Source organism: Aspergillus welwitschiae (genome assembly GCF_003344945.1).
Source record: "Aspergillus welwitschiae strain CBS 139.54b unplaced genomic scaffold BDQ94scaffold_7, whole genome shotgun sequence".
Classification (NCBI taxonomy): domain Eukaryota; kingdom Fungi; phylum Ascomycota; class Eurotiomycetes; order Eurotiales; family Aspergillaceae; genus Aspergillus; species Aspergillus welwitschiae.
In genome coordinates this window covers 276,940-294,492 of record NW_020798701.1, presented here as the reverse complement: position 1 = coordinate 294,492, position 17,553 = coordinate 276,940, and the positions used below count along the sequence as shown (strand labels likewise).

General features: G+C 48.8%; 5 protein-coding genes across 5 annotated transcripts; 3 read left to right on the top strand and 2 right to left on the bottom strand.

Moving 5' to 3' along the window:
* Window positions 1-154: 154 nt before the first annotated feature.
* BDQ94DRAFT_121232 (ankyrin repeat-containing domain protein) lies at window positions 155-1,358 on the bottom strand. The gene is made up of 2 exons (XM_026763773.1): window positions 1,072-1,358; window positions 155-1,010 (listed from the first exon to the last, which is right to left on the bottom strand). The coding sequence occupies exons 1-2, from the start codon at window positions 1,072-1,074 to the stop codon at window positions 195-197; spliced, it is 819 nt and encodes a 272-aa protein (XP_026629157.1). The 5' UTR covers window positions 1,075-1,358; the 3' UTR covers window positions 155-194.
* A 102-nt stretch (window positions 1,359-1,460) lies between these two features.
* Window positions 1,461-2,909, top strand: BDQ94DRAFT_167760 (uncharacterized protein; the record flags this gene model as incomplete). Its single annotated transcript, XM_026770883.1, has 3 exons — window positions 1,461-1,516; window positions 1,579-1,923; window positions 2,519-2,909. 3 exons carry the CDS (start codon window positions 1,461-1,463, stop codon window positions 2,907-2,909), a joined length of 792 nt encoding a protein of 263 aa, XP_026629156.1.
* Window positions 2,910-4,699: 1,790 nt separating this feature from the next.
* On the top strand, window positions 4,700-6,181 carry BDQ94DRAFT_121219 (uncharacterized protein). The gene is made up of 3 exons (XM_026763772.1): window positions 4,700-5,226; window positions 5,726-5,801; window positions 5,856-6,181. The coding sequence occupies exons 1-3, from the start codon at window positions 4,792-4,794 to the stop codon at window positions 5,996-5,998; spliced, it is 654 nt and encodes a 217-aa protein (XP_026629155.1). The 5' UTR covers window positions 4,700-4,791; the 3' UTR covers window positions 5,999-6,181.
* Window positions 6,182-6,397: 216 nt separating this feature from the next.
* On the top strand, window positions 6,398-11,177 carry BDQ94DRAFT_185304 (uncharacterized protein; the record flags this gene model as incomplete). Its single annotated transcript, XM_026774850.1, has 5 exons — window positions 6,398-6,967; window positions 7,004-7,239; window positions 7,297-7,934; window positions 7,984-8,655; window positions 8,717-11,177. 5 exons carry the CDS (start codon window positions 6,398-6,400, stop codon window positions 10,936-10,938), a joined length of 4,338 nt encoding a protein of 1,445 aa, XP_026629154.1. The 3' UTR covers window positions 10,939-11,177.
* A 4,417-nt stretch (window positions 11,178-15,594) lies between these two features.
* Window positions 15,595-16,941, bottom strand: BDQ94DRAFT_167758 (transferase; the record flags this gene model as incomplete). Its single annotated transcript, XM_026770882.1, has 1 exon — window positions 15,595-16,941. The coding sequence occupies one exon, from the start codon at window positions 16,939-16,941 to the stop codon at window positions 15,595-15,597; it is 1,347 nt and encodes a 448-aa protein (XP_026629153.1).
* Between the last annotated feature and the right edge of the window lie 612 nt (window positions 16,942-17,553).

Sequence of the window (17,553 nt, the reverse complement as noted above, 5' to 3'; positions counted from 1 at the left end):
TAGTCTGCGCCATGGCAGCTTCCGAACAGAAAAACTACGACTGTCGTTGATTTCCACAATATTAGACTATCCTAAATGTTATATGACATGGTTTTCTACCCCTACGATGTACCTTAGCTCAAAATATCTTATATTAATAGTGTATTTGGAATATGAACCTTAGTAATATGTTGCTCGCTAAATATCATGCTTCATTAGAATGGCCAAAGAGATTTCAATCCAACCTTCGCTGCATATTGAATCTGACTAATTCGTAGATTCAATCGTGAGTTCCCAAGTTCGGAATCCGCGCCATGGTTCAGAAGTAGACGCATTACTTCTTGTTTGTTTTTCTGGGCGGCCAAGTATAAGGGCGTATGCCCGTCTTCGTCTTTCCAATTTACGTCGACACCGGCGTCAAGCAATCGCTGAATGAACTGTATACTGATGGTCCTAGATGCGACGGCATAGTGTAGCGCAGAAAAACCGTGATTGTCAAGTGCGTGGGGATCGGAATCTTTGTCTAACAATGCTGTCGCCACCGCCTCTTGCTCTAGATATAGAGCGTACAAGAGTGGTGTACGCCCCTGTCGCCCCTTGATATTCGTTGATGCCTCGGCGTCGAGTAAAGGCTGGATTGCAGGGACAGTTCCCAAGCGGGCAATTGCAAGATGCAGAGCGGTGTCGCCACTGGAGTTTTGAGCGTCGATGTCGTCTCGGACAGCTCGAATGGCTAGTAGTAGCTTTGACTTCCTTATAAACTCTTCCAGGTTACCTTTAAAAGTCGACAGTTGTAGGGAGGTTTCGCGACCGGGCTCTGTACGAATTTGGGCATCGGCGCCGTATGAAAGAAGGAGTTCGACCCACTCCGCTGAGGCGGATTCTGAGACAATGTGCAAAGCTGTGTAGCCATTGTGCAGTCTATTGAGGCTTGGGTGTGTTGTCAGGAGGGCTTGAAGCTTCACTGTACTGGCTCGGTCGAAGGTTTGGGTTGTTTTGACGAAGTTCCAGAGTTCCGTGGAGAAGTAGTCCTAAATTCGAGTTACTCGATTGTTGATGCCTAGGGGAGGGTCATGAAGCGGACTGAAATACCATCTCATCGACTGAATACGAACCAAGTCCATTGAATGTATTATCGAGGAGGCCGGCCCATTGCGTATCATCGATTGATGCTTGTGTCGAATTACTAAGGGCCCATGTAAAGCCATCCGCTGGACCGGTATCTCCTGTACTACGGAGCTCCGGGCCCAGACTCTTCGTTACTGTCCAGGATAGCCCAGCTGCTCTCTAAGTCCACCGATGCTGATGGACGGGCTTCAGGGAGCGGATCCAACAGTCTCTTGATGAATCTGCATCCCTGAAGGCTCACGTTGTTCTCCTTCAAATGTCCCTCAGGAAACGCCATGCGTCCCTTGGCATAGCCACGAAGTTCTGTAGATCACCTACTTACCCCTCACGAGACTAACAACATCATCGTTCCCATGGATCCTGCTTCTCTCGCTCTCTCCATTTTTGGGACCTTGGATATATGTCTCAAGTAAGTGGCAAACACCTTCGCCGATATCTACTGCGCATGCACTACTGAATTGTCTCGGGTAGATACGGCAAGCGTCTCGTTGAACTATGTCGCGAGACTCGCAACCTCCAAAACGACATCGCCCAGATCACCTTAACAATTGAAGGCGTATGGCTGAAAACGGAGATTCGGTTGGATTTATTGAAGCGATTATCGAGAGCTGGATCGTTAGACCACACCCTGAGTGGCCATTATGGAGAGGCTCTTCAGCGACTGCGGGTGAAGATCTCGAGCTTGGAGGCAGTTCACAAACGGTCGATTTCCACCTCAAGATTCCCCCAAGTGGCTTGGACGGTGTACTTGAAGCGACATCTTGAGGGAGTGAATGGTGATCTCGAGGAATGGCAGCGCCGGTTCGATCAGTCGTGGTATCTTTATCACCTTCATTGCCAATCCTCTCGTGGACAGCACTTATAACGAAGAAGGACGAGGATCCGTCGGCAGCAAGTCTGTTGGAATTCAGGGAAGCTGTACGCCAGATTTCGTCGGTGAAAACCCCGGCCGAAGGCTCGGTTTTCATTCAAAAGCCCAGGGCTCCTTAAACAACGACAGCATATACCAGGCACCAACGAATATCGATAGTAAACAGGAAGTCCTTCTCGATGTTAGAAACTATACCCGCAAATCAGCTTCGACAAGCAGAAACCATGTCAGAGATTGAGCGCGTCTTCTCCGCCGTGTCAATCCCTCAACATTTAGCCTCTTAAAATGCGACGGCGTGATCGAGGCTCTAACTGACCAGGATATTAAATTCAATTCATTTTCAAGGTTTCACATGGATTGCATTCCCCAGAAAACCCTCCGCGGTCTTCTGGCAGAATATCCACGTATCTCTCTGAGCAAGCGCGTCCAATTTGCGGAACAACTTGCCCGATCGGTCATGTTCGTCCATACAATGGCTTCGTGCACAAAGACATTCGACTGGAAACCATTATGATTTCCCGCCAAGTTAACGAAGAAAAGGACCCTTTTTTCCTCGTCGAGTTCGAGCGTGTTCGACCCGCAGAAGCTCAGTCTGATCTACTCGGCGATCTGGAATGGGAAAGAAACCTCTACCGCCACCCCGTGCGGCAGGGGCTTCGGTCCGACGAAGCGTTTACCATGCAGCATGACATTTACAGTCTTGGGGTTCTGTCTTCTTGAGATGGCCTTATGGGAGTTGTTCGTTCGCGATGACAACGGAATGACTACTCATTGGTTGGACCTGGCCATCCAGGTGCCATCTCGGCTAAGGATGCTCGACGTGGAGGCTTTGCGGATGAAGAAAGTACTTATCGCAATCACCGAGGATCGACTTCTTGCCATGGTGGGAGACCAGTACGCGAACATCGTTCTCGCGTGTCTTTGTTGCTAGATGGAGTAGATGATAATATCTTTCGCGATGTCAAAGACGATGATGATATTGTGGTAGGCGTTAGCTTTATTGAGAATGTAAATTTTCTCTCGCGTATCAGCTGACATGTACTAACCTGCTATAGGTATTGGTATTGGTGAAAGGAGAGGAGTTGCACATATAGAGTCCTTAAGCTCACTAAAACCATGTTTTTCTATCTGAGATAGAGAAGAGGTATGGCACTAACATGATGCTCTGGCAATTCAGCCAGGTTTAGATCGACCCCGAAAAGCCTGACCCTGGCCAGGAACTCGTAGGCCTCAGGGCCATGCAGATTGACGCTAAAGACGCTGGGAAATATCAGATGGATCCACTCCAAAAGCTCGGATACTTTTGGTGTACTCTGTAAGCTTCTAACTTTCACGGAAGTATATGCAAAACATACATCGACCACCGAGTTTGTTTTGAATATAGATTGAGGTTTCCATGATTGCGGAAGGCATGGAGGGCTCAGCTTCACAAGTTATGGGCCAGGACACTCGGATACTTGTGGCAAGAGATCCCAATCTCCCGCCAAACGTCGAGCCATCCTTACCACCGCAACTTTACCCATGGAATTAATATGGTAAATTCGAGGGCCTTGATTTTGGGTTTCTTGCTCTGGTTGGGATGTGTCTTTTTTTTTCGACCCCGCTGAAGCGATGTGGTCAGAGTCGATGACAAGGATTAGACGCTCGGGCATCCAAAAACTCCGCACATATAGATAGCGGTTGGTCGACTGGTTAGCCCTCTCTTCGGTCAGCAGCCCCAGCTCCCTTGAGAAAACTTTCCTTTCAAATTACGCAGGGATACAGTATAAATAGAAAAAACATGAGGCATAATTTTTGTGTGTGTGTACTCGATAGCCTTCAAGGAGGGCATATGACACAGAGATAGATATTGAATGAAGAACCCGGAATGACGGGAAAACGTACTATTTCTATTCTCATAGACGCAATATTTACATCCACATGGAGCGAAAAAAATGAAATTTCTCAATTAAGTACAGCATCCAGGAGGTTCTCAAATACGTTATCATGATCAGGCTGCCACGTTCCACGCCGCATAACCACACAGCAGCTTTTGAATGTCTTCTATCTGTTCGCTTGAAAAATGATCCCGCAGAGGCTAGGTTAGGATGTGGGCCTAGCACGTTAAGCACATGACCTCGAAGTCGCGATCAAGGCCAAGGATTAGACTGCATCCTCCCCCATTCCAGTTAACTTCCTCTCCCTGTCAATATACTGTCATGTACCCGACTACAAGAGCAAACATCGTACATCGCAAGTGATCCGACTGGTATAAATCTGGATGCCGCCCATTCCGCCACTGTTCGCTCCATGCTGGTGCTTCGCCGTCCTTCATTTGCTCCGCCCCTCGTCATCATCTCTGGACGCCCTCATCCATCCCATTCAGTCAATAAATCACCCGATCAATCAATCATTCATTCCATCAATACCTTTCTCGTTTCCGTTGTACTGAGTTGTTCCTTTTCCCCTGGGGTCATTCCACTGTCGCTGTCGCGTTCTCTATCTCTCTGCGGTTCTCAATCACCTTTCCTTTTCTTTCCTCTTTCTATACAGTCGTGTTATTTGAGTGTGTCTGACTTGGCGAGGTCAAAAATACCAACAAAAGGAGAAAGGGAAGAGAAAAACAGAAACAAAAGGAAAAATAACTAGCAGTCGACATTATCTTCGTCATCGCTTTCATTTATATCTCATTATCTCAGTCTCCCTTCCGTCGTCTCTTCCCCACGCCCACTTCTTCCTCATACGTGCACCTGCAAACTCGCGCCTTTACGATTCCATCATTCCTTGTTACTCTGCTGCCCTTATCCCACCTCCTCCGACCATTCATCTCCATCATGAGTACCATCCGAGATCTCTCAAAATTCATACGTCATGGGAAACAAGCCCGCTTGGTGACTCCCCATGCTGAACCCTCCACCAACGACTCCGCCATCCACGCTGGAAAACAGCATCGACCTCAAGAATCATACCCGTCCACTGCGGGGAACCTGAATGCCATTGATGCCCAGATTAACGCTGCGCCGGCTCAGCCTCCGGCCAAGTCACCTGAGGGTCAGTCCCAGGGAGCCCGCGAGCTCGAGATCGAGCAAATTGTTGCCGAAGAAAAGAGTGCACGCTCGAAGATGCCCGAATATCCCGGCCTAGAACGCTGGATTTTGCTGGACAAGATGGGCGATGGCGCCTTCAGCAACGTCTACCGGGCCAAGGACACCACCGGCAAGTATGACGAGGTCGCTATTAAGGTCGTTCAAAAATTCGATAGTAATCAGGTAGGCCGAGATGGTCTTTTCAAGAACTGGCTTTGCCTTTCGTTCTTTTTCATCGTCGTTCGCATTCGTTTCCTCTCGAACCAAGCTTGCCAATATCAGTGTCTCGTCCCCGAATCTTCCTCTCCTTTCTCGCAATAAGAGACCAAAAGCTACGGAGGTGCGCAACCTCTCATAACCGCCAAGCGAACCACCTCGCTTGGGTTGACATCCTTGCTCTGTTCCTGCGTTCTTATTCTGCCTGGCCGTCCCCGTCGTTCCTTTGTCACTCCAAACCTTTGTACCACGTACATTTCCAACCGAGAATCTTTCAACTGACCATGTTCCCAGCAGCGTGCCAATATTCTGAGAGAGGTCCAGATTATGCACCAAGTAGACCACCCGAATATCGTGAAGCTGATTGATTTTTCTGAATCCCGCCAACACTATTATATCGTGCTGGAGCTTTGTCCTGGTGGCGAGCTATTCCATCAAATCATTCGACTAACCTATTTTAGTGAAGACCTCAGCCGTCATGTTATCCTGCAGGTCGCTAAGGCGATCGAGTATCTCCACGAGACTTCTGGTGTTATCCATAGGTAGGCTTCTTCGCTTTATACCCAGGCTATTGCATGTGCTGACCCCTACGACAGGGACATTAAACCTGAGAATTTACTCTTCTATCCAATCCCTCTTGTTCCCAGCGAGTCCCCCAAACCACGTCAGCCGGGTGATGAAGACAAGCTTGATGAAGGCAAATTTATCCCGGGAAAAGGCGCTGGTGGTATTGGAGTGATCAAGATTGCTGATTTCAGTCTGTCTAAGACTATCTGGGATAATCAAACTATGACCCCCGGCGGAACAGTCGGCTACACAGCTCATGAGATTAATAGAGACAAGCGTTACTCTAAGAGTATTGACATGTGGGCGTTAGGCTGTATTCCCTATACTTTTCTCTGCGGCTTCCCGCCCTTCTATAACGAGAGTGTCCAGGAATTAACCGAGGAAGTGGCTCGCGGGCAATGCACATTTTCATCACCTTGGTGGGATAATATCTCCAATTCTGCTAAGGACTTAATCTCTCATCTCTTGATGGTGGACCCTGACCAGCGGTACTCGATTAAAGAGTTTTTGGCCCACCCCTGGATCCGTCAGACCGACGCACCCCCGCTCGCGACACCACTATCTTCACGCCATGTGCAGAAACAAGCTCTGGATGCCTCTGCGGCTGACCAGGGCCCCTACCCCTCCGCCAGCGCTCGCCTGTCCGACCAGCCCTCGGCGGGCCTGGAGCGCTCGATGGATTTCCGCTCCCCAGGAGCCATCAACCTCCGTGAGGTCTTCGACGTGGGCTACGCCATCCATCGCCAGGAAGAAGAGAACAAACGTCGTAAAAATTACCGGAATCACCCTGGGGCAAATTCCACTGCACTCTCAGTCTGTTCTCAATTCACTTAACGAAGACTACAATGATGGATACGATGGCGGGATCACGTATCAACCGATTGACCATGACGAATATCCCCCGTCCAAACCCCAGAATCAGTCGAAAGAGGTATCGGCAATGGAAGCAAAATTACGGTACATCAATTTGGGTGCCCCCGGCCATCCTGGTCAGGCGCGGAGAGCTCTCCAGCCCCGGCAGCAGCAGGGCTACGGCCAACACAGTGCCAAAGTCACTGCGGCAGCGGGACAGAGGATTTCCAGCGGGGGTAGGGAGACTTTCGAACTCAGTTTGGACAACGCGGCGTTGCTCCAAAAGAGAGTACAACACACTGAGCGTAATGACAGGCCCCCCCAGAATGACAAATCTCATGGTGTCCACTCAACTATCTCGCGAATACCACAGGGCTACCTAGAAGAACTTGCGAATGAAGTGATATATGCCGTTCGACCCTACAAGTTGGGCAGTGGTGTGGTTGAGCACATTCATAAAATACTTCCAGACCTCTTGGAAACGTTTGCGCTTGGTTTAGGTCAATTTTCGTCCATCCAGGCCTACCGTGACGTGATGGCTTTTATCCATGAGTATCGATGGTAGAATTCTCTGAACCTTACAAGCATTGGGCATAAGCGCTAATATCATAGTCATAGGGATATCGCTACTACGTTCCAGGAACGCTTGGCCGATAACACAGTGGACCAACCTTATCGAGACGTGGCAAGACTGACTCTAGACGATGCTATGGATCTCCGGCATGGAAGGACCGATGGTCTGGCGCCTAGATCACAACCGCTTGTTGCGAGAAACACTGACCAAAAAGAGTGCCTTGTTATGAATATCGCAGCGGACGATGAAGCTGAAGCGAACGAGCTGCCTGGGATCGAGTTTTATGGGGCTATTATCCGGAGAACATCTGCATACACTTCGCTATTGAACAATATTCGTCGAGAGTGCCTTTTCGCCCCTTCTGAGCCGGACCTTTTGGGAAAAATTCGGAAATTTATACTGGGATCCCTCCCAGTATCACCCTGCATCAATGAACAAAAGCCAGCGGAAGTTTTCGACATCAGTTTCAGAATCAGGTGGGACCCGCTCAAATTCATGCTAGACGAACATTACGAAGACGATCCAGAGGAGGCAATTGAATATGTCATTACATTGACCGGCTCTGCCATGTCGGCACAGGCGATGACTTGCGGGGAGTACTTACGTCAAGTTTGGCCATCAACAGGCCCGAGTGTGATAAAGCTTATGAAAGCCCTCGTGTCTGAGGAGAGGAAGGGCTCCGGTAAGCGCAGTCCAACAGTAACTTATTCTCAAACTCATGTATCTGCCAGACGTTTTAGCTGATGGCACTCAACTTGCCTTTTCGAGCCGTCCGTCCATAGAACAGGCTTCGTCATTTGATGTCTGGGTTGATGCTCGAGGGACTGCGCCCATTCTTGCTGAGATTGGAGAGCAGGTTGCGTGGCTTGCATCCGCGCTACGGTCCTCTTCCCTCAGTCCGGGCACCGTTGCCTACAACAGACCCTTCATCAAATTCGTGAAGATCAGCCACCAAAAAGGCGAAGAGAATATGAAGACCACTTATCTATATGATATTGGTGTTGAAGTATACGATGAGCCAGACCGCCGCGAGATTGCGAATGGTGATTGCTGGCACAAATTGTTCGGATCGCCAGTTGTCGTAGAAGGGTTCCCGATACGACGGAGGGTGGAACAACATTCAAAAGGCCTTGAAATCCCGCTAGAAATGATGGCGTCACTCGCAGGCACGCGCAAGATCAATTACTTCGACGGGAGAGTTATTCTGAAAGGCTTTTCAACTATGCTGGTCCCTGCAAAATGCAGCCAAAGTTCAGTCACATGGCATCTTCTGTACCAGAAAAATGGGGACCATATTTCTTATCTCAAAAGCGAGCAGCTTCCCCGTCTCGATCTCAATATTCAACAGCTAGAAAAAGCGCGACACTTTTTGGGGTGGTGTCCGGCTGCACGGATGTACGCGGGTAGGTCAACATCGTTGTCATTTATCGATGATAAGGCTGCCTATGCTGACTGGTTTCACAGGCGAAGCTGATGCTAGCTATAACATCAGGAACTCGAGGCTCCCCCGTCCCTCAGGAGACTGTATTCTGAGCAACGCATCACTCTCTGCTTCGTATGGAATTATTGGAAGTTCAGCTTTTAGGATTGGGCGTAAAGATATCAAGCTCCCGCGCAACTCGTACGTTAAGAAGATAAGATGGATATCGGAGAAATATACAATTCTCTGGGAAATTACAGAAAAGCGAGGTTGGCTTGTTAATGGAGCCGCCGCCTTGCTTCACCTTGTTCATACGTCTCTACGGCAGGACGACCTCAGCAACGCTAGTCTGTTGTGTCTATACAATGAGGGAACCCAGAGAACATCTGCTTCTCACCGATCTGATTCCGCCCTTAGTGTGCTCTTGAGTCAACCACACCTTGAACTGCCTGTTTACCCAGGGGATGATCAGCACACATTGAAGGACCTTATAGAGGACTTATATGATTACCTGGAAAGAGCGATCACATACCAGGTGAAAGCGATCGGTCCAGATGGCAACACTTATAAGCAGCCGAGGTCAGCATTGGATGGTTGGGATTTCACTGATATGGCTCTAGAGCGAGATCCCATATATCCACGGCGAGCATACCTGGAAGAAGATGGTCGGTCCTGGGTCGACTTCGCTCGCTCCATACACGCAATCATCCTATTTGGCAGAGGGTTCGATGAAATCATTCAGCCTGCTGATGCATACTGCCCTTCATGGGCGACACTGCCACATGGAAAATCGTATCTCGGTGCTGCAGTTGCGGACCTTTACAAGATAATGGAGCAATATGGAGACTATGACACCCGACCAATGCGACTTTGTCACGACACATTCTGGGCGGTGACCAACGAGAAGTTCAGTCAGTGCTCATGTGGCATGCAAACTGAAACTGAAATCCCTAAGCACTCGGATTTTGTCCAAGTTCTGCTTCCTTCAATCATGCGGCACGAACTCCCCAGCCACGTTCTTGTGCGCCCGGAACCTCCAGGTGCGGTCATCTTCGGCCAAAGCGCCAGGGACCGATGGTACTGGGGCAACTTTGGACCTCCCGCAAAGGCAGTCACTCTGATCAGCAATGACTCATACCAAGCTTACTCCGATTTTGAAGATAATACATTTGCAACAACTCTTTGTTCAACAGGACCCAAGGAAAGTGAAGACTCGGTATCTGATTTGTATCAGCCGGACGTAGAACGGTACATAAAACAATCGCGTACAACATCCGGTCAAAGGAATGACTTTGTCTTTGCGGCCAGCAGAAAGTACGAGACAAGGCATATCCGTTATGCAGATGACTACAAGTTGGGCATTATATGCGCCCTCCATATTGAGCTCATGGCAGTACGTGCTCTGTTTGACGAAACGCATGAGAACCTGCCTATTTCTGAGAACGATGACAACTACTATGCGCTGGGATCCATCGCGAAGCATAATGTTGTTGCTGCATGTCTTCCCTTAGGCACCTACGGCACAAACCCTGCTGCAATTGTCGCAACCCATATGAAGCGCAGTTTCCCTGCTTTGAGATTCTGCCTTCTGGTTGGTATCGGAGCTGGAGTACCTTCTGAGAAGTATCAAATACGCTTAGGTGACATTGTAGTCAGCAAGGCTAGCGGCAGATATCCCGGCGTCCTGCCATACGACATGATTAAATGCCTCGAATTTGGAGCATCTGAGCTAAATGGTTGCCTGAGCCCTCCCCCTGCGCACCTTATGGCCCTGATAAGTGAGCTTGAGTCAGACCCGGGTGGATCCTCTACACTCCAGGAATATATTCGGCAAATTGAGGAGCGCCAGCCCCAGTATAAATACCCCGGAGCCATCAAGGATAGACTGTTTGCATCTTCTTACATGCATAGTGGCGGCGACGAATCTTGTGACCAGTGCAACCCACTGTGTGAAATCCGACGACCCCCTCGAACACCAGCTTATCCAAAAGTGCACTATGGCTTAATTGCATCTGGGAACAAACTCATCAGATCGGCCGAAAAGCGGGATATGTTAGGGCGGGAGCACAATGTACTGTGCTTTGAGATGGAAGGCGCGGGGATCGTGAACAGCTTCCCCTGCCTAGTCATTCGGGGGATCTGTGACTATGCTGATTCCCACAAAAACAAAATCTGGCAGAAATATGCTGCTGCGGTTGCCGCGGCATATGCGAAATTACTGCTCTCTCGACTGAGGGCGTCAGACAGCGTTCCTCCAAACTTTTGAGATTGGTGGAAGTCGGCATTGGTATAAGTGGTCCATACAAACAGGGTGGGAAGGTAGTTGGGACATGTTTGGAATCCGAGTCGGGGGACGATGTTGGCAGGGTATTGAATTTTCGCTTGGGAATGCAGCGTCCTTCCGAAATCCACGTTTCGCAGCTAAAACATAACTCAACCAGAGATTGAGCCACATATATCTTCGCATAACTCAAGAAATAATGAAACCCAAACGTCCAAGATCGCAAATTTCTTTAAGCTAGTAATCCTTAGAAGCATTCTTCTCTCTGTGACCCGGTACCAGTCTTTCTCGTGATACTTGGGTAACACCATGAAAGCTGCTATCAGAGGATTGGAAGGGCACGAGCAGATATATCCACCTTCAGGCACAGTTTAGATACGTAAATTAGGATGATAATATAAGGCAGCAGTACGCCATTAATTACCTTCACAGCCTAAACGATGTACGCTGTGTCTGGCAAGCTACTGCGGTTCTGCGGGACTAGCCACTTCCCTTGCATATTCACAGAAAGGGTACTGGAGCGAGGATGTTTTGGACCTAGATTGACACAGCTATGCTGCCATCTTCCACACTATACTTCGACCTGTTGGACTTTTGAGTGTAGAGATGACCATCAGTCGGATTTGAGTATTATACAGGGAAAAGGCTTGTCAACGCAGCATGAATGCAGAGCACATTCAGCTTTTGCCGATAATGAATTCAACAGTCCCGAGTTGCATGATACTGGGTGTGCGTCAGTCATGGAGGCTTTCTTTCTTCATAGCACCACCATGTCTTACTCATGATAACTGGATCGCATTATGATCAGCAGTGGTAAACGAGAATCACAATGATCAGATGGACGACACAGATGTTCACGTGGAGGCTCAGGTATACTTTAGATAGAAAGATTAGTAGGATAACCAGAGGCATGGATATGCTCTCATTTATGTGCTTTACCCAAACTGACTTGGTACCTGGTAGGCCACTGCGGCCCTACGGCACTAATCAACCTGCTGGTTGAAGAAATTTCATTTTAATGGTTCCTCAGGTCCACAGTTGAGGGATGATCATGCAAAGGGTATGATATGGGCCGGTCAAACCTACCTGGCGAGTTGTGCCCGTTACAAAGTACAAACAGCCGATGGGTTCCTACTCGCTAGATAGTGGGTGGTAAAATGGAGAGAAGAGTCTCTAATTAACTGATTAACGCCTGTATCCTGTTGATAATCCTATGTGTTACTTATGCTAGATGAAGAACATCTGTCTTGTTTGCACTACTATATTCTGTCCTTTTCTAGATCTCTTGATCGGTATTGCTGTGGGGCTATTGCCTTTCACATTCTTACATACACCACCTGTGGCAGGTTCGACAAGCTATCCCGAATATGAGAAATTACCAATCACACAATGTTTATCTCCGCAGGCCGCATATGGTCTGGCCAGGCCTCCAGAATAAGTCGTCCTCTCCCAATGCGGGAGTATGATCGTTTCTCCCTGGCAGGCTCGAGCAAGATAATGTCGATGCATATTTCGTTTTTATAGTTAGATGAAGAACCAAGCACTCGCTGTGTATCTTGACCTGGCTTATTCGGACGTTCACATGAGCAGATTGCGACAAAGTGAAGTGGAACAAGTCGGTCTCCCAATTCGGTTGTGGTTCTCTGAATGTCCCTTATGAACCAGCCGTTAGACCGCCCGTTTTCATCAGACAGAATTGCTGTATGTTTCGGAAGAGATAAAGTTCTCAGGGGCACCTCCAATTGCCTGCATTCAGTGTAGCGGGGAATTGGAATCATCTCTCTATAGACGGAATGTCCAAGGATAGGAAGTAGGTCACTGTCCTTTTGTAGTGATGGATCACCATATAGACGCTTTCCACTAGTATAAGTAATTCCAATTGGTGCCTCCAACGATATAAGTCCCGACAAGCATGGGCTATTCTCGCAATGGTTCTGATTGTTCCGCTGGGGGCAAGAAAAATCCATGCTATATTTGATCCGGCTGGCCAAAGCATGGCGGGTATCAGCGTATGTCGTGATATTGTAGCTGACGGGGCCATTATAGGCAGCCCATGTCCACGATGGAGCATGGAAATCAGGATATTTGTCAAGAAATGTGTCTTTTGCGTGCCACAACAGGCCAAAACCCGTCGCATCCCCCTCAATGCCGGCATAGTTCTCGGAGTTGTATCTCATTGTAAAGCTCCTTGTCAGTCCCATGAGAGCTGCTAGTTTGTCTCGATTGTATGTCAGTATAGTATTGCTATACTCAGACACAATAAACTCCCAAACCCTTCTTGGTTTCTCGCTATCTCCGGTTGCTGCATCATCAAGCGCTCTGAGGGGTGATCCGAGGGATTCAGCATGCTGTTCCTCTTCGGATATCTTCAAGCAGTCCCAGTAGAGTTTGTCTTTTGTGAAATAAATTATACGTCTGCTCAAAACACGTTCTTGCATTACCCAGCCACGGCGGGCCCAAACAGATTTGTCCATCTTATAATAGGAAGACATAATTCGAGGTCGCAGGACAAGGCGATTGCGAGAAATCGCCGTATCCAATTGTCCAGAGTTGGAATGACTATCCGACATTGAATCACCTGATATCTCAGTCAGCCACTTGAATTTCCAAACACAAGGATAACCCTTGAAAGCGGGAACGCGAGAAATAACGCGCTCTGCAAGTGTTTTGGTGAACGGGATATTCATTTCAACAGCGAGTGGGTTGACTGGGCGGGCTAGAAAGAGACCATTATCTTCACCGTCCCCGTTCTCCAAGGCATCCACGGCTGCAAGTGTGCAGGTAGAATTTTCAAAAATGCTACCCATAAGGGCTGACTGTTCCCTCCACTCGTCTGGATCATCTTGGACGATGCACAGTGCGTCTATCCATATATACCGTATTCCTAGTCTGCGAGTGGCCAGTATGGCGTCTCGAAATGTGCACGGCAGAGTTTCCAAAGCCAACCCTCTATAGCTATCTGCTAGCGTTGAACTTGTTGTGAAAGACAACTTGCGCTTTCCCCATCGGTGACTCAAGGTAAAATATTTACCTCTCCGACCACCTCCTTCTTCAAGACGTGGTGATCTACAGTCGTCAACAGATCCGGTGTATATCACTCGTCGAGGAAGTAGAGGTGAACTTTGTTCATCATGGATTTCGCCAGAAAACGACGTCTTGCATATTTTATGATGTTTTATGCAGTCATTTAACCATTTGTGAAGGGCTGAAAAGTTTTTTTCCGAGTCAGCGGCGATGACTTCGCGAGTCCGGACATATCCATTTTTTAGATATAGAGATTCTAGGAACTTGTCAGGTAACCCCCCCTTACATTTTAGTAAGAAATGCAAAGTTACCATCGGGCGCATTAGCTTGAATAGTAGCCCCATCGCAAACAGCTCCCTTAAGTTGTCCGCTTTGTTCCCACGTAAATGGCTGCCACTGTAGATGTTTGGGAGGCTGGTGCAAGAGATCAATAACAAAGGGTTTTTCGCAGGTGGCTATCCGCGAAATGGCCGGGGCAACCCGGAGCTGGCTAGCCACCTTGTCATAGTTATTTTCTAATTCAAAAGGATTCTCAAGAGCTTGTAATTTGCTGAAGGAGTAAACCATAAGCTTGCAAAACCGGCAGAAACTTCCATTGATCAAATTTTGTTCATAGGTCAAAGGGTGTGTGAAGCCGCTCTCTAGATCATTGAACGTAATAGTCTTGCACGAACGGCAGAGTTCGCTTATTTCTGACATGGTGAGACTGGTTCCGTAATGCTGAATGTTAACATAACGCTGGATCGCCCGAAATATAAGCAGAGACCCCAGCGAAGTACACGTAGCCATCTTACATGCATGAGGCATGTTCGAGTATTGGACCAATGAAAGGCTGGATTTCCTAAATCAAGCCGAGCCACCCAGGAAAACGAGGCAGACTACAGTCTACGTGAGGACTTCAATAGGACCCCATCAGGCTGGAAATGAATGGCTGTAGCGCGGTCTGCAACCACACTTCATAGAAAATGTACTGGTTTGCCTACAGCAATGGAAAACAGACGATGAGAGTCGAGTGGGTTTTACCACGTGATGGGTCCGAAAAGCAAAGATGTGGATAGAAAATAGTACCGCTGCATCTAGGCTGCATCTACTGCTACTCACGCGTTCAATTGGCTGATGTTTCTCAACCCAGCTTCTGAGGAAAAATCGACCATGTGATCATGTGCGTACCTCAGCCGGTTATCATGGGCGAATTAGCATATTGTTCTTGAGAAAACAAGGCTTCAAGGGCATTGCTCTTGCATGAGTGAGCCCAGTCGAGCGTTGGCGCCGTTGCTGACCTTGCCCAACATAGAGAAGGCCAGCGGCGATGGCTGCGGTGGTCTGTGGGTCTTCCCCAATAATCCGTCGCTCCGAGCCCCTAGAAAATGCCTCATACAGACTAAGTGCTAGTCCGTTATCGGTATTTAAAACTATAGAGGCAGATGGCGCAGGAGTAAGTGGTAAAGGACCTTTCATGTTCCTTGTGATAGAGAAGTAGTAGCTGACAATGTACCACTCTGCTGAGTAACTACGTTAGTTGACTAGTTAGCTTATCGGTAGTTCCATTTATACTGATGTTGCAAACCCTCCAGGTTAACGATACAAACGTTCCTGCCATATCACGCCCAGATCCATTTATGCAACCTGCTCGAAATATTTCAAAAACTCCACATCTTCCATCAGAGCCTCATGCTCTGGCTCCGGAGCTTGCACGAAAACCTCAAATACCCTCGTATCACTCTCATAGAAATTTGGTAGAATTACCGCGCACGCGCCCGGCACTCCCGCCTGCACTCGAAAAGCCACGGGCCGTGGTGCCCCTCCTAGATCATACTTAGCCGCGCTCCCGGTGTACCAGGTGTTCATGAACAGATCCATGCCCGCAAAGTCAGCGTTCGGAAGAAGTATTTGAGTGTCTGCGAGTGAGGTCTGCAACGCTGTAATGTGCCCAATCTTCGATATGTCAACGGCGTGGATGGATTGGCGGATCTTCGTAGCTGCTGCGGCAAGACTGCGGTCCCCGTCGGATATGAGTGTGGTGGCGGGCACTGGCCCAGCGAGGGTGCCGATGACGGCGTTGCCAAAGTACTGGAGCGAGGTTTTATGTTCGGGGTCGCGGGATCGGACGTCGATGGGGTGGACGAAGCGCGATGGAGCGTTGGCTTGGTCGGGATGGATGTGCAGACGGGCCCGGGTGAGAGCGATCCATACGAGGGCGGATATGCAGTCGTAGGAGCTTACGTACTCCACCTGGTCCAGGTATTGGGCACATCGAGCTTTAAGCTGTTGGATGGTGGGCTCTGCTATGCGGTAGATACCGGCGCGGGTTGGAGGCGGTGATTTGACTTGGAACTTGCTCTTTTCGATGATGTGGAACAGGGGAAGTTGAGCGAGTCGGTCTTCTCGCGAGAGGGTGATATTGAGCGCCGGGGTGTTGTAAGGGTCTCTTTTGAGGTCTGGAGTATAGGTTGGCATGGTCAAACCTTCTTGGTGTGCCTTGCTGCTTTGGCAGACAAGCGAGATGAAGGTGTCGAGAGATACCCAGTCCCCAGCTGCATGGTCCATACGAAACCCTACGGCCAGGCCTCCTTGGATGAGGCTGACTTGCATTAGGCAGACTGGATGCTTGGCCGTTGGTTCTTCTGGGAGGAATCGAGTCAAGTCCAGCTTGCTGGGAGAGAACGAGTCCTGTGCCAAGACATGGAAAGGGTTGCACTCGGTGCTCGTGAACCGACGTATGCTGACTTGCACCGAGCTATCAGGGGAGGCTACGATGCAGAGCCTTCCAGACTCATTCAACTGGAGATTTCCTCCCATGAAGGGTAGTAGGTGAGTTGCGTGCTTGACTCCCTCCAGTAAAGAGGAAATCACACTCTCAGGATCAACAGTGGCCTGGAGGTCATAGAATAGGACGACTTTCACGGTCTTGGTGAAGCCTGCTTTGTCAAGGTCTGACAAGTCATACGTCCTCGGGTTCTCCATGGCCTCGTTTGCAGTTTGAATGCCTAGATTGTAAAGATTGTTGCTTTAGACGCATCCAGGGCTGTTAAGTAAAGAAGTCATCGCCGTCGGGAACCCGAACCGGTCAAGCTCCGGGACGCCTGAACCGCCCCGTTTGGGAGCCCGACCAGGCGGTCACTGGCATCGGGTGTTTCGACTTTACTCCAGCAGGAGTTCTTCGATTATTTACTATACTATTTCTATCAATTTATACACTGTATATATGATGCTGAGCAATCGCTATCAATGTTACTGAATAACATGGAGTGGTGTACAAGATACCTTCATAGATCCGCACAGGCCTTGTTTGACTCCGAACATGGACCAGCATTTACTACCTCTAACGAACAAACCGTTCGATCGGACGCAATTTGGGCTCTGATCTGGCCATGGGACAAAGCTGCCACTAGACTGGAGAATGCAAGTCTAATTCCGACGATGTCACCACTCAGCATTTGGAATAGGGTTCAGGGATTAAGGATATGTAGATTTCAAAGTCTAATCGCTCTGTCGCATCTCGAACGCATACGGTCCTTAGCTCATAGGGTCGCCCTTTCTTTATTACTGCTGCAGGATTCATCGGTCTTTCGGTCT

Bases quoted from the DNA above. Each gene is read 5' to 3' on its own strand.
- BDQ94DRAFT_121219 (XM_026763772.1), top strand. From the start codon at position 4,792: ATGAGTACCATCCGAGATCTCTCAAAATTCATACGTCATGGGAAACAA. The intron at 5,227-5,725 runs GTAGGCCGAGAT...ATTTTAGTGAAG, and splicing joins AAAAATTCGATAGTAATCAG to ACCTCAGCCGTCATGTTATC. The intron at 5,802-5,855 runs GTAGGCTTCTTC...CCCCTACGACAG, and splicing joins ACTTCTGGTGTTATCCATAG to GGACATTAAACCTGAGAATT.